Raw genomic sequence first — 14,917 nt, 5'->3', positions numbered from 1 at the left:
ACCCAAGGAATTAATCTGAAAAATAAAATAGAAGCATAAAGGTGAAGAAAAATGAAAAGTCAGCTGAGAAAACAGGTATCTTAGACAGTTGTCAAGATCTGCTACAAAAAAAAGTCTGGAGCCAAAACCTCAAATAGTTATCAGTGGGTGATACAAGCATTCTGTATCTTCAAAAAGGGCAAGGTATCTAGCATTAGAACTGAATACAAGCAATAGACCAACTCTGCAATAGGGGGGATCCAATAAAAATATCTTCCTTCTTTTCATTTCTACTCAGAAAAACAGTAACTCATCACAGTCCAATTTTTGCTAGCTGCCTATATTTTCTCTTATTTCATTCACTTGTGCAGAATACTCCTATTTTCACAGGCATTARAAAAAAAAATATCTTCAGTAGAACCCCATTCAAACAACTTCAGCCCTAGCTCATGACATCAGTTACATCTGTATCCTCAGTACTAAAGAAAGCTTTACCAACATGCCAAAATGAAAGCAAGCACCTGGAGAGTAAAACCAGCATTTGTCTTTACCACACCAGACTGTCAGGACCAAAGCACTTGTATTACAGAGCGCTAACAGGGCACCCTTTTATACAAACCAGCTAACAGCCATGAAAGGTTTTATATCTTCTAACAAGAAAAATACATGGATGCAGGAATGCTTTCATGTAGATTCTTCTTTAGCCTCTAGAAGAAACGTCRAAGGATTTCTTTATATTTATTGTTRTCATTGCATGTACAGTAATGATCTCAAAGAGGAGGGCTAAACCAGTTTTAGGTCTAAGTAAGAATGCACTGTTTTGGACTCTAGGAGATCATACAGAATGAAGTCTAAGTGGTGGTTCTAACTAGCAGAAAAAAATATATATAATATATAAAATTTAAGGCATAAAATGAACTACGGTATTTAAAACATAAAATACTAAATGTAATTGGAAAGAAGATATGAAGATTTGATTGATTATATTTTAGACCCACTTTGGAGATAACATACTAATGGTAATCACACCATGTGAAAGTTGACATGGTTTCAGACTATCATTTACTGGCTACAGAACAAAATCTCATTAACTAGCATTTAAAACCCCTGCATTTAGTTTCTACATAAACACTACTTCAGTATAACAAATCTATCTTTACTTGTTAAGCAACTGTAGCTCTAAAAATAAAGCAGCATTTTGGAGATTATCAGGCAAACGAGTCCGTTCTTAGCAGTTCCTTAGAATCACAGAATCACAGAATCAATAAGGTTGGCAGGGACCTCTGGAGATCATCTAGTCCAACCTCCCTGCTCAGCAGGGTCATCAAGAACATGGTAGACAGGGTTGCATCCAGGTGGACCTTGAATACCTCCAGAGAAGGAGACTCCACCACCTCTCTGGGCAACCTGTCCCAGTGCTCTGTCACTCTCTCAGTGAAGAAATTCCCCCTCACGGTCAGACGGAGGGGTTCCATTTCTGCCCATTGCCTCTTGTCCTGTCACACGGGGCAACTGAAAAGAGTTTRTCCCCGTCCCCTTGACACCCTCCCATCAGGTACTTGTACACATTGATAAGATATGTAAGTTTTCAAACTCTACAGCCAATCAAAATGGCACTACATGTATATAATATAAATATATATGTGCATGCACACAAGTTCTGCTTGATACCTTTTTTATACACACACACAGACATATATACATGCAAACACAATTTTTTCCCTCTCCGTGAAATTCAGATCCCTTTTGAATTAGTGAAATGAGGAGGAAAATTCTAACTTTTGGAGGGTTCTTTCACAGTTTTAAGAAAAATACATCATTCTTTGATTACTGAGCTCAATATGGCAACATAATTCATGGACCAAATAGTGTTTCAAGATACTAGGAAAAAAAAAAAAAAAAAAAACTCACGACTGTCAATATCTCCCCACACAATGAAAACAATATTATTCAACTTCATATTTTGAATTGCCATTCAGAATATGCAGTATGCTTGGGAAAGTATAGTTTTCACATTCACAGTGCCCACTAAATCATTATTTTGACCTTGATTAGGATCTGCAAGTATAGTCCTAACAAGAACAAGAGTCCCAGAGATAAGTCTTTTACCTGTAAAGATAGCAAGAATTAAAGCAAACTTCTTCAGCACTTCCTCATCAATGTACTTTATAACCCTGAATCAGAACTAACACTTCAAATAACAAGAGGCCAGCTCAGTCTTCTGGCATTTATTGTAAACATTTCTCCGAGGCACCATTTCTTTTTAATTGATGCACTCTTCAAAGATAAAACAAATATTTCATAATGCCTAATAAAAATTCAGAGCAGTCTCCAACAATCATATTTCAAGCATTTACTAGCCTGGCCCACACTTTGATCAAGGAGCAAAGACAGAGAGCTAAAACCTTTACTCTATGTATCATTATTTTTTCTTCCTAATATAAACCTTGAAGATACCTACTCAAGTCAGTTCCCATGTCTTCCTCTATATAGTTTCAAATTTCCAGTTCAGAAAGGAAACCCTAACAAATTCCTTCCAACACCCTACAGGTGGTTCTCCCGTTCTGAGACCGACTTTGTTTATCCCTGTCCCGTAGTCCCAGTTTGGGAATCCCGAACACAAAACCTCTGGCCTGCACTGCTGACTCCGCTGCCACTGCTCTGCTCCTGCCTCCGAGAGACTATTTTCCCCCCTCCCCATTCTCAAAGTTTGTTTCAGTCTTTTATTTTTGCATATGCAAAAGAAACACTTATTCCTTGTGTACAACGCACTTATAGCACACAAATGTTTACTACTTTTATTTCTACCGTCCAGCTCCCCAAATCGCAGGCTTTAATAAAAACACTCTCGGAACACCAAAAACCAACATACATGATTTTTGAGTGCCATTACACTATTTAAACAACCTTCTCCAGCTCATGGCGCACGAGCAACTTTTCAAAACCAACTAGATTGTGTTATGGAAATGAGTGGTTTGAATAACTATATATGGCAGCCTTCAGGGCATAAGTTTTTCGAAGTGGTTGGTTTATGTTTGTCAGTTTGTGTTTCCAAAAAGGCAAACTTTGTCCTTGTCTCAACCATCCTTACAGGGAGGGCTTTTCAAAGGGTAACCTTTGGCCCTCTGAGCCTAAGAAGATGACATTTTACATGCCTACAAAGGTGTTGAACAAGCTATCCACATCAGCATATCTTGTTGGTCCCTTCTTGTATTCTTAAAAAGTGGTCTAACATCAAGTTTAGCAGTGGTGTAGTTAAAGTAACCACAACCTAAAGTTACAAAAAAAGTTGAATTGGCCGAGGCAGTGTCTTGTTACAACCTTTCTATTCAGCGAAACGTAGGCATTTTAAATTTCAAAATTATTTTCTCTGCAGTTCAATAGGGCCTTATTCATTTTTGTTCTTCTTCCCAAGGGAAAAAAGGTAAAGTAACAGTTTCTGATTTCCTGGTGGTTTAAACTTGAAGTAGCAGAAGCCCTGTTAGCTTATACAGCGAGAAATAAGTGTCCCTTCCCAATCCATCAACAAGCACCTCAAAAGAAGGTGATGTGGTTCCAAAAACAGCTGCTRGCAACTCTCGGAGTGAAAGAAGGTGGGCACTGACAGCATCTACTCAATTAATAAATGGTGACAGAAACCTTCAGTAACGTGGTCTAAAAGCACAAGGGAAGCACAAGCTGCACAGGGAAGTCTATTGACTGACAGATCCCAGATGTGCTTTACGGTAAAAGCTTTAGCCCTGGAAGGCACGTCCCTGGGGCTTGCCTCTTCTTCCTGTCGCATCCGGAATAAAAACCCTATCCTGMATCAACTGGCTGCTGGCTAATGACCAGATTTATTCCAGCCTTCCATTTCAGCATCATCTGGATAAACAGGGATGTTCTGAGGCGAGGCACGCCASCAGTCTCGCTTACACGTGCCTCCCCCTCAAGGTGCTCATCCAAGAACTTAAACTTGCAAAATCACCAGTCACTCCTGCAAACACATCCCTTACTTACCGTGTATTAAGCGACCAGAATAATCCATTACATCTTTATCTATTATGATCTTGCCAATGACCTGCTCAGGACAGCATGCTCAAAGACTGACAGGAGACTGCATAAGTAAGTACCGTTTCTGACGGAAAGCAGAGTTCAATATTTTATTCATCGTTAATTTGACCGTACAGTATTACCACGATTACTGTAGCACACAATGTTCTTGTAAGGTTATGAACTGGTTTGCATCCTTCCACTGCTAGGATTTAATACTGTACTAAGTGTGATATATCTCATCCATTATTAATCCTGTCCAGTTCTGCAGCAAGTTTCTATAAAACCAATGTTGAAATACTGTACTCTTAAAGCTCTTGCYAAATCTGAAAGATGTAATAGTAATACGGTTATGTTCCAGATAGGTGCATTTAACCCACACTAAACAATCTGCATGTTCTGCTCGCATGTTCCTGGGGAATATTTATCCTAACACTAAAGCCGAGGAAACTGCACTTTAGTATAGTTTATGACAGCATTACGAATACCGCTCAACATAAAGTAAAGTTACAGATAAAATCTGAATAGGCCTATTATTGTTTTTAGAGAGCGCTAAATAAGCTATATAATTTTTCTGGACTACAGAAAGCTCATATTCAAGAACGCGAAAGGAAACACTGATCTGAAATGCAACAAATTCTAGCATCTACCGATAGTTAGGACATCAYCGCTTGTAGCTACAGGCAATTAGAACTGTGCAAATATGTACCTGCAACGCTGTGAAGTAAAGCAGATAAAGCTTTACAAGGGCAGCGCCTGAAGATTCTTATGTACTATATTTTTATTAAGCAAACACTCATTTCAAAYGGAGAGTGAAAGCTCTACTCCAACTACAGCTCTTTTCTGCATTTTCCCCACTTCAGAGACTTAACCAAAAAATTCTCTACTTATTACTATGACTCCCTGCCATATATCTTCTATATCTGGAATACTGAAAGAAAATACCTGTAAACAGAAAATAAAGCAATGTTTTATTTAAGATGTGGTTTCTCCATAACACCCGCTGTAAGCCTTCATCTGTCCTCTAAGAGGTCAGTAGGTGTTTTCACCATCAGTTTCAGTATTTAACCCCGTGCTAGCCTGATATGGTATAGTAACTAATATAACCACAAAAATAATTTTACACTTACAACACTACCGGCTGAGCCCTCCTCGGCATGCAAAGCGGTGCACACACGCACAGAAAGACCACCCTGTTGCTTAACGTAYGCTCACCTAAGCATAAACCACTTTCTTAGAAAGCTGCACCTACAAAAAATATTACCTAAAATAAAACTGAAAAACGATCAAGATACATGGTAAGCACTACTGTTCGTTTTACCAAGATTTTCTGAAGTTRGTAAGAAATGGTATTTAAAGTATATTACACTGTTAAATCAGTCACTCTCTTTCAGTTCTGGTGTTTTGTTTCGCTTCCTCTATTTTGATTTAAGTAACACCAAGCTGACCCTAACGGGGTTTGTTCCAAATACGAACTGGCCAAACGCTAGTGGAGTCCCAAGAGTAAAACAGCACTAACAGAATRGAGAAGGTTAAAACTCTGAACATGTAAAACTCATCTTTGATATATTTATAGTTGTTGGAATGTCTGGTTATCATTAGCAACACATGGAATATACTAAAATGTGGAAATATACTCTAGMATTTTCCATTTCTGACAGCCATTTAAACAGACAATTGTAAGAAATATTCAGTTGTATAATTAAGCTACATGGATAAAAAACAAAGTTTTCTTTTTCTTTCTTTCTCCTCTCCAAGTACATTTTTGTGTAGACACTTCATACTCTGTAGAAATTCACTGCATTTTACTAATTGTGCTTTGTACTTATGCCCAGCAAAAAAAAGTACAGTGGAATTCCTCAGTATAGTAACTTAAGAAAAAAGAWCTTTTCTCATCCAGTAAATCTGTTTGTTCTCTTCCCTCCTTAATTTGACCTGAACTTTTGAAATAGAAAGGTACATATACACTCTGAAATACATGCCTATAGATATATATGTATATATAGATGCATGCATTTTTGCCTTTACTGTGCAATAAGTCAATGGACACAACATAATTAACYAGATATACAGCAGGTAGATGCAGTATTACTCTATCAACGCTGTTCTACTCAGCAGCTTCCACTGTGACCTACAAACACCTACACTATCTGCTGGCAGCCTTAAATACTCAGCTGGGAAGTGGATATCTATTAAAGAAGGATTAATGTGTAGATCTTCAACCTCACATCTAACTGAAATAAGAAGTGAAAATGAAGGAAAAACTAGACTATCCAGCATGATAGAAGTAATAAAAAGGAAACATATTTCTCATCTGTTAACCTTGAATATCTGCTAGCTCAAGATTTTCACATTCTTCATGTATCTCGTCGCTGTTCATTCCTTAATAACCACTYGAAAATCAGCTGCACATTAAAGAAACGCAATATAAATTTGACTGGACTCGCTACATCCGAGATATCCTCCAATACAGCATAAAGCTAATTTAGCTGTCACTTACTGTAAGTAAAATGACAAATATCTGTAATATCTGTCAAGATATGAAAGCTTTAAAAAGAGTTATGCAGCTGTCAACATTTTGATGACTTTAACAAGAGAAAAATAAACGAAGAAGGAGAGAAAATAGACAGCATGTCTGTTGTGTATCCAGTTGCCAAAGTCTTCTATTACTTATATTAATAAAAAATAAAATTACTTCATAAAAACAAGATAAACAACACAGGCTTCTGGAATAAACTGATACAGGTAAATATATTAGTACTAGTGAATCACAGCACTAGAAGACTGCTAAGAATGGAATGGAAGTCTCTTCAGTAACTTAGTAATTATCATAAAGTGATATTCAGTATTTATATAATTTAGAAGTGCTATTTAAGCACTGACAAGTTAGGGAACCTTAGAAAGTACAACTGAAGTGCGACAGGTCAGACAAATATTTGGCTTCCTATTTCTAAACAGGATTTATCTTCTACATATTTTAGTAATTCAGCAGTAACTTAAAACCATTTCACCTCCTGTTCAGCTTGTTCAGTTTTCAGTATTTTGTACTTTCTGCAAAGAGGCAGCTTAAAAACTGTTTATACAGACATTTTAGGCTGAAGCAATTTTTTATTTCTTTTTTTTTTCCCTATGTGTATTGTCAGTCTTTTTTTTCCCAGCTGTCTGCTTGTAAGCATTGACAAAAGCTTATGCCTTCTACTACTGTCCCTCTACAAACAAAGAGGGTCTTCATTTAAAGTTTTATACCTGGTTTTAGGAGCTTTGCATAAAACAAACTGCTCTGAAGGAAAATCTGAAAAAACAAGCTTTTAACACAAAAGAATATTACAATAACATACTGCACATCWAATTAACAATTTTATACTCCCTATCCCATCCCAGTAAAAGAAACAACAACCCACCCAYGAACAATGCATTGGTAACAGGTAGCAGTCATCACATTTGGGATCAGAGTGCTTGCATGGGGCTTGCCTTTTAACTCATCCCAAGTGTGGAGTTTCATAGCTACAAGACTTTTCCTCTAAAAACATACAGGACTTCAAATATAAGAATTAGCTAGTGAAAGGGGTACAGTTCTCTCCTGCTACTAAACACCTTCCATACAAACCTTCTGCCACCGTTTCCAGTATGGAAAGCACTATGTATGAACATGCTAACTATTTATTAGGATTATGCATTTTTTGGAATAGGGACTATTTTCTCTTTCAGCTCTGTACCGCATTGGGACTGTGGGATGTTGGTCTGCAATAAAGGATCTTAAGTTCTCTGCCAATACAAATAACACAAATATGACTGCCATTAAATATTTTACCATAGCAAAAAGAAAAATCAAAGTAAAACTCCTTTCCTTTGCATTAAAAAAAAAAGGAAAACAGAAGCTTTTAAAACTATGATCAGAGCAAATCTGGAATACTAGAAGAAAAGTTTGTTTCACAGACCTTTTATATGAACTCCAGCCACATAGCAAAGAGTTAAATCTGTTCTGGGAATTGTGAATCCAAATTCAGTCTTTCAGTAATAATTTTAATAGTGATTGAATCCAACAGAAGTAATCAAAGAAAAATATCTAAAACCTGCTAAAATCAGAAATCTGTACCTTTGAAAAGAGAGCTTGGATTCTGCCCCTGATTTTAGCCTCATTCTTCCRTTCTTCCAACTCTTCTGTAAAGCAAGAATTTATGGGTGACTGAAAAGTAGCAGCCAGCCTGCTTCTCATCAAAGCTCAAGGTGAACGACCAGAATAAGACATAGTTTTTCTGAGGTATTAAATCAAAAAATGATCTTCTGCAAGAAATAATAAAGGAGATAATGGAAATGATCCTAGCAAGAAGTGAGAAGAATGTTATATTTTCTGATTAATATCACTGTATTTGTAAAACAGAACTCCTATATTGTGCAACTGTGAGAGGTGGTAGTTAATTCGTTAATATTTGAAAAAGTTTGTATATTCTAACATTTCAGCAGCYGAAGAGCAAGACAGGAGGTTACACATAAGCCTCACTACCCCCAATCAAAAATGTATGGGTTTAAAAATATTATAGYTAAAAGGATGCAAGCATCTGTACATACACTCTTATTTCACTTTGAAGAGAATGTAAACTGATTTAGCTTACATTGATTTTCTAATCAGCTCCTAAGAAGTTGAAACAAACTCCCCTCCAATCAAGATGATCTGTTTGTGGTCTTACAATAGTTATTTAAATAGCCCTCTAACTTCAAAAACTAAACCTGTGAAGTACTAAGTCTGCAGTTTCTTTTCCTTACAAAAAGGACACTATAATTCACACCCAGTGCTTTCAGAAACTGTGTGTATTTATGTATCATATATATACATACATATATATATATATATATATATAAACAAACTATTGGTGCCATCTTATATATCTTGATGCTTTGGTTAACACTTTTTAAAGAACTCTTAATATTTGAAAAGCAGAAATATGACTGTATACTGGTTCAGATTTTTAARCATGCATCTGCTTTACTTGGTTCTTTCTCAGCTTTCAGTTTGAAATTTCCCAGATTTCCTCACACCAGCATCCAATTGTGAAATATTTATTAGTCATCTAGAAAGAGGAAACAAATCTCCAGGTGTGATCCAACTAGATCTCACATTAAGTATGATCRGGCTCGTTTGAGACTTCAGCGAGGGACCTAAGCAGCCAACAAAAGAAGGAACCAAGAAACCACATCGGTTGTTCCGTGCTGTCATTAATACAAAACGGTTGAATCAGCCTCTCAATACGGCCTTGAACAGAACAGAGGAGTGGTTCTGAGAAGCAACGAGTTTGCAGTCATCTGTGATCCTTAAGGATTTTATGAAGCTGTAAGATAAGAAAAAAATACTGGCACGACAGTAAAGATACTTATGTGCTATGGGGATGCGAAATACATGACTACGTAGAAAAAATTTTACCCTACTATTAAAAAGGCAGCTGCATTTCATCCTTAACTTATGACCAACACAAATGAGACTGTTTCTAAATGAAAAGAACTGCACCATCATCAGCTTATGCATTTTTGGCCAGAGAAAGATTCCCACGAGACAAGGTTTTGTGGCTATTCTGAATATGTTTATCTATTATGAAAGACTAATGGTCACATCACATCACTCGGCTCAAAAAACAAAGAAACAAAGCAAAACTGAAATAAACTGCAAAAGGAACAGAATAAATTTGATTTATCTCCCTAAAAATAAAAGGGTAACAATAATTTACAAACAAATTTACACACCGATTTTTTCAACAGTGTTGTTTCCTGTTTCACTTGCATGGATAGGTCAATACACAGAGTGAACAAATCAAGTGATTTTCCACTATGAATAAGAAAACCTTTAAAAAGATACTTTGGTCTTGGACTTTTTGGCAGTGTTGTTCTTGTCAAAAGAAGTTGTTACTGGCGTTCTGTTATCAATAATTTTAATTTAGATTTTTTTCTAGATTTATAAATTTGATAGGGACTTAAAAAATCATATAAATAGTTGAATTCTTATATACAGCATAACAGCACTAGGCTTATATACTGATTTAACTCCTTTAAACTAGCATATATGTCATGAGAAACTGCAATTCACTTAGCAGATGACATTGGTTATAGGCTGTGATACTGTTCTACAAAAATAAATAAATAAACAGCATTAGRTGTAAATTTATCTTTCTTATTTATACCTGCCCAAGCCCAGCAAAAAGAAATACRTCTTAGATATCAGAAAATGAAGCCTTCAAACATTGCTACTCCACATTATCACACTCATCTGATTTTTAAAAACTGGAACAGCTGCTTTYGCTGATAAGAAAGCAGGAAGATGTTGTATGTTTTCGCACAGATGTTTGTAAAATTCTTCTTTGTTAAGCATACGTCTAAGAAATAAGCCGCCTTTAATCTATTCTAATGGTTAAATCAAACAAAATAAATCACATAGCATAATATCTTTAAAATGAATACAAATAATAGAAATCAGAACATTCATGTTTTTATATAAAAAAAGTTATTGCAACTTTGTAACTTCAAGTATCTCAAATACTAGAAATTGATTAAAGCTAGATGAGAGTAAATGTCAAGCAAATATTTATTAGTGCTACTAGAAAAGTATGTTACAGTCAGTTTTTACTTTAAAAGGGTAAGTGTGGGATAATCCTTGTACAGCACAGGTATTCCAAACATCTGCATTACAGATAAACAAAATATCGATAGGAATCTTCATGYTGCAGTAGTGGCACAGATGACCATTTCGAGATCTGAACACTTCATTACATAATTCAGCTAAATAATCATCAGATTTACCARATCATCATGAAGTAACAGCATAAAGCAAAAAAAGACCTTTTGAAAGAAATGTCAAGTTTTACATTTTACCCCATGCATATATTTTATATATGCACATTTCATGTAAAGTAAAAGACATACATTATCACTATACATATCCATGGGGAGAGCCTAGAGATAACGTACTCAGCTAGAGCTTGGCAAACTTAAGGTTTGCTCCTTCTTAGAGCCTGAATCCATATATCTTAAATGAGGACCTTGGACACGCTGTGGTAGACTACTGCATCATAAATTGCTAAACAGTGTCCGAATAATCCTAGACTAACCGACTCATTGTAATCGGAACTTAAATCATTCCCATCACTGAAAAATCTTTACAGATTGCTGAAAAGTTTAGATAAAGCCAACCAGTCCCACAGAGGCCGGATATCCACCCGGAGCAAAAGTACTTGCAGTCACACGACTGGCTCAGCCAGGAATGGGTCAATCTTCTTGAACTTGGCAGTCGTATACTGTAATGTTCTTGCAAGGGCAAAAACACGTGAGAAAAATAACAGCAATCTCCGGCAAAGGCAGCAGGTAGAGGAATCCCAGGAAGGAGCAACCCAGGGTGCTACACAGAGCAAAGCTGAGCAGGGTGCTGCCTTTCCGCACAGCGCTCTGCCATCACCTCACCAGCACCAGAACCTTACAGAAATGAGGATGCGGGTTCTCCAGCCRCGCAGCTGGCACACACGAGCTGGCAGCAATTCTCACGAACCTCCTTGCTGCTGCTGGTGTCTTCAGCAGCTACGGAGTGACATAAACATGTTCCCTTACCGAGCACTTGCGACACCAGAAAGCAGCCCATTTGCTGTAGCATAAGACCTGAATCTCAAGCGAAAACCAGTACGCAGCGTTCAGTTTGGCTGCTTACAAGGCCAGGGTAGCAGCACACCTGGGGCCAGCCCCTATGCATTAGGGCTGCAAGCTGCTTCCTCAGAAGCAAAAAAGTCAGCTCCAGCACAGACAAGTAGGAGGCATAACAAAAAAATCACAAGGAAGTAYCCGCAGTTAAGAAGAATTACCACTCCCATTAAATAAGAGTCAGTGCTTCGACAGATTCCATGAAGTCATCTCAGTTACAAGGGTTTTGTAGTTAAGAAAAAGCAGAAGGCATGCAGAAAATCATGCAAAATATTAACAATGAAATATGAATTTTAGATTTTTTTCCAGATGTTTATGTAATTTCCCATYTGCATTCAGAAAGATGATCATTTTAGTGATGTCTTATTTTAAGAACCTTGAGATGTTCAAGGTTATTTTCTCAGAACAGATCAATTTTTTTCTCAGAGCTAAAACCTCACAATTCTGTGTGTAAAAATGCAAAGTCATCATTTTGTGAGCAATTCATTAGAAATGAAATCTGCTTTAGCATGGTATGAACTGATAAAAATTGACATAATTTTATTACTCAGCAAGTCCTACTCCACTTTGTTGCTGTTCTGCTACTTTGTTCATTGAATAAGAAGAGACGGCTTTTTCAAGCGAGAGATGAAAAAATGGCATCAGTTAAATGCAGGAGGACTGTTCCTAATGAAATTATGGGAGAAAGATCCCAGGTGAGGTGACAGTAAACAAAACCACTCAACAACCTTGAAATTAATGCTTTCTGTTCTCAGGACAGGCATATCAGTGGCAGGGCAGCCCATTATGTACTTTCAGGCAACATGAAATCCACCATTCGTTCACATTTTAAAACATTAAGTCAGCATCTAGTACTTTCCAACATCTATTCTAAAATTATCAAAATATTTTACACTTTTAAGGAAAAAAAAATCATTACCACCACAACAAAGAAAATAAATTCTCCCAAAGAAAAACATTTTTTTTTGGAGGTTTCTTTTCTTTAACGATTCCTAATCCAAAGACCCATAAAGAAATGGCTAAACAATCAGCACAAAGAGAAGCCAAATTATAGAAGCACTGCTGTAAATAAAACTCCAGTGAAATAATCAGTTAGAATTTGCATCATAGTTCTGCCTAGTCCTGTTTCCTATTTGCCTTCTTCCCACTACGTGTCCCACTATTAACCTTTAACTTTGTGGTATCAGTGTGGAAGATGGGAGGCAGGAATTGATACCCTCAAATAAAACAGAGCAAAACAGTACTATTCTTTCCTAAGCAACTTTGATATACTTTTCACTGCAAAGTTCATAGAAGCACATTTAAAACCTTGCAGTAGGTAAGGTCATCTCAAATAAAGGATTTCCAGAAAGACCATATTCTTCTATTGAATCTAAATACCCTTGCRTTTGAGAAACAATCCTACTTGTTTTACTTAAGACCAGAAAGAGGGAAAAAAACACGATAGAAATTTTTCCAAAGCTTCATAGAGTTTTCCTGTAGCACTTACACAGTTCAGTAAAAAAAGTTGTTCAGTAAAACCAGAAACATAAATGCAAGAGTCCATTTGATGTCAGCCATGAGATTAAATACCTATTTTACCAGTGAAGCTTATTTTTAAAAGCTGCACTGTATTTCAGTAAATAYGTTATTAACTTATATCACCACAGCACCTCCAAATATCCACCAGTGTGGCCCAGTGTGCCCCTTGAAGCAGGAGGAGGAGACCCGGGAAGGTTGGCTTCTCCTCTGCAATGACCTGACTTCCCTATGTGCATCACAGCAAAAACAGCATCTTGAACTTCTAGTAAAAGGGCTGGTTGTGCAGTAACTACTTGTGATTATTTCCTCTCAAGTGTATCAAAAAATAAAATAAAAGAGAGGAAACAATACGATTATAAAGTTAAAACAAAAGCTCCAAGCTTCAGAATAATCTTCATCTGTTAGCCTGAAAAACACAAGATGCAATTTTGGTATGAAAGTCATTTCAGATTGTTAAGAAATGGACACTGGAGCTGGGTTATTCAGCATAATAGCACAGATTTTTCCCATCTCCTGAAAGGTTGTCACATTTTTGCCATTATAAGGTATGAGAAAGTTAAACACTAATATTATTTTATCAAAAGGAGAATGTTTTGCTTATTTTAGAAGCAGGTACTCTTTGTTAATGAAACAGTGTTTGATGTTAAGTAAGCAAAAAAGTGTTTATATTCTATTTAAAAAATGTTGTGCTATTTAATGCTGCTGTAAAGTGAGTCCTAAAAACACTTTTCATCTGCTATTCTTAAATTATTTACCATAAAGAGATAAGCATGAGATAAATCAGGAACCATGCCGAGACCGCTAGCCATAGCCGTACATAGGTACTTTTTTCTCTACTCTTAAGCTGACTTCAAAAATTATCAATATTTAAATTGATTTTTGAATGAAAGAAATAAATTATTCTGTTATCCTTCAGTAATCTTTGAAGGTTAAAGCCAAGTTTTAAAGACATCTGTGAACTGTTGTATTGGGCTCTCTTCAAACTGCAATTTGACTGAGGAAGGCTTCCAAGTGACAAAACTGACACTGCACTAATGCCATCATCTCCAAGGGTTTAGCTCAGGCACCAGAGTAATGTCAAGGACAGATCAACATTTGAGATAATCCACAAAATGATTCAGAATATAGAAACAGGTGCAACTGGCTGATTTACAATTCAATCCAACATTGCATAAAAGCTAGCACTAATTTGACCACTTCTATTAATGCTACTAGGTAACATTATTAATTCATTCAAAAACATACTAAAAAAATGCTTCCCATTTTATCCCATAGAGAAAGGAGACAGTGTGATCCTTATAAATATCACCTCAACATGACTGCAATCAAGGCAGCAAGAAGCTCAGGTGATTCTGATCTACACCATAACATACTCTCAAGGACTATCAGACAAGGCATTGCTAAATTCTAAATCCGTAATTTAGAATTTAAAAAAGAGTGGGGGTTTGGGGGGGKTTTKKTTKKTTKKTTYYTKRWKGRATAACTGCCTTCTTCAAACATACAGATAAATCCATTAGGCAAAAATACATCTCATAGACAAGATAAGGCCTATACTTCTCCTCCTTTTCAAAAGATACGTGCATATTTAGTCAGGTTATAATGGACTTCATCCCATACCCAATGCACTTACTAAGCTCAGTAGTGAAACATAACATTGAAATGGAAGAAAGCATTAGAAAAGCCACTTTTAAGTATTAGCAAATTTTAGTTA

At 36.4% G+C, this 14,917-nt stretch overlaps 1 protein-coding gene across 3 annotated transcripts in view; it reads right to left on the bottom strand.

The window, feature by feature from the left end:
* LRMDA (leucine rich melanocyte differentiation associated) overlaps positions 1-14,917 on the bottom strand; it is a 983,368-nt gene that overhangs the window by 537,594 nt on the left and 430,857 nt on the right. The window contains exon 1 of one of the 3 annotated variants that reach the window (XM_085312292.1): positions 8,108-8,172. The exons of the other annotated variants lie outside the window; for them this stretch is intronic. Within the exon in view, the coding sequence (XP_085168418.1) occupies positions 8,108-8,151 (44 nt within the window). The 5' untranslated portion in view covers positions 8,152-8,172. Of the gene's footprint in view, positions 1-8,107; positions 8,173-14,917 lie in introns of those variants that run through there. 3 annotated transcript variants of the gene reach the window in all.

Source organism: Rhea americana, unplaced genomic scaffold, assembly GCF_003343005.1.
Source record: "Rhea americana isolate MKP2758 unplaced genomic scaffold, rheAme1 scaffold_36, whole genome shotgun sequence".
NCBI classification, from domain to species: Eukaryota; Metazoa; Chordata; class Aves; order Rheiformes; family Rheidae; genus Rhea; species Rhea americana.
This window is presented reverse-complemented; position numbering and strand designations above follow the sequence as displayed.